This window comes from Penaeus monodon, chromosome 23 (genome assembly GCF_015228065.2).
Source record: "Penaeus monodon isolate SGIC_2016 chromosome 23, NSTDA_Pmon_1, whole genome shotgun sequence".
NCBI lineage: Eukaryota > Metazoa > Arthropoda > Malacostraca > Decapoda > Penaeidae > Penaeus > Penaeus monodon.
In genome coordinates, this window is record NC_051408.1 from 41,063,563 (window position 1) to 41,064,257 (window position 695).

The 695-nt window shown below is 36.4% G+C and overlaps 1 protein-coding gene across 1 annotated transcript in view; it reads left to right on the forward strand.

Moving 5' to 3' along the window:
- Positions 1–695, forward strand: part of LOC119588435 (2-amino-1-hydroxyethylphosphonate dioxygenase (glycine-forming)-like) — a gene marked incomplete in the record, with an annotated part of 4,245 nt that overhangs the window by 2,536 nt on the left and 1,014 nt on the right. The window contains 1 exon segment of the mRNA XM_037937106.1: positions 574–684. Within this exon segment, the coding sequence (XP_037793034.1) occupies positions 574–684 (111 nt within the window).

Here is a 695-nt window from a genome sequence, read left to right on the forward strand (position 1 = left end):
AAGAGAGAATTATTCGGAAAAGAGAGATAATAAGAGAGAGAAACAGAAATAAGGATAATGCTTAGAGAAAAAGTATAACTTGAGACCTTTAACGGGATCACAAAGAGCAACTTTTGAGAGAATTTAACGTTAACATAAAACAGGGTAATAAGAGCAAGACCTAACTTTTAACAGAATCCAACACCAGCTGGATATTAGTAATTAATCTTAAGTATTATAAAAGGAATTAATTTTAACAGGATTACAAGCCCAAAGATTTATCAGAATAACAGGGTGACAGAACCAATGTTTTACCTTTATAACGGGATCTAATTTGATAACAGGACTAAAATCTAACAGCATAACTGGACCAAAAATCTGAAATAATAGGACCCAAAAATGAAAACAGAATAACAAAACGACAATCTAACAGAATAACCGAACCATATTTTTTTTCCCAATTATAACAGAACCCAAAGCTAACAGAATAAGCGAACTTTTTTTTTCAATTATAACAGAACCAAAACCTAACAGAATATACCCTTAAACATGATACCTCGAATTCTAAACTCACAACAGCGTCTACTTCGTCAGGAGCTGAGTATCTGGCCCGCCTCGGCTTCCCTCCTGCAGTCACGACCTTCGTCAGGTACCACGTACAGGCCAAGAGGTTCCTCGTGGCCACTAACGCCGGTTATTATGAGAGTAAGTCAGGG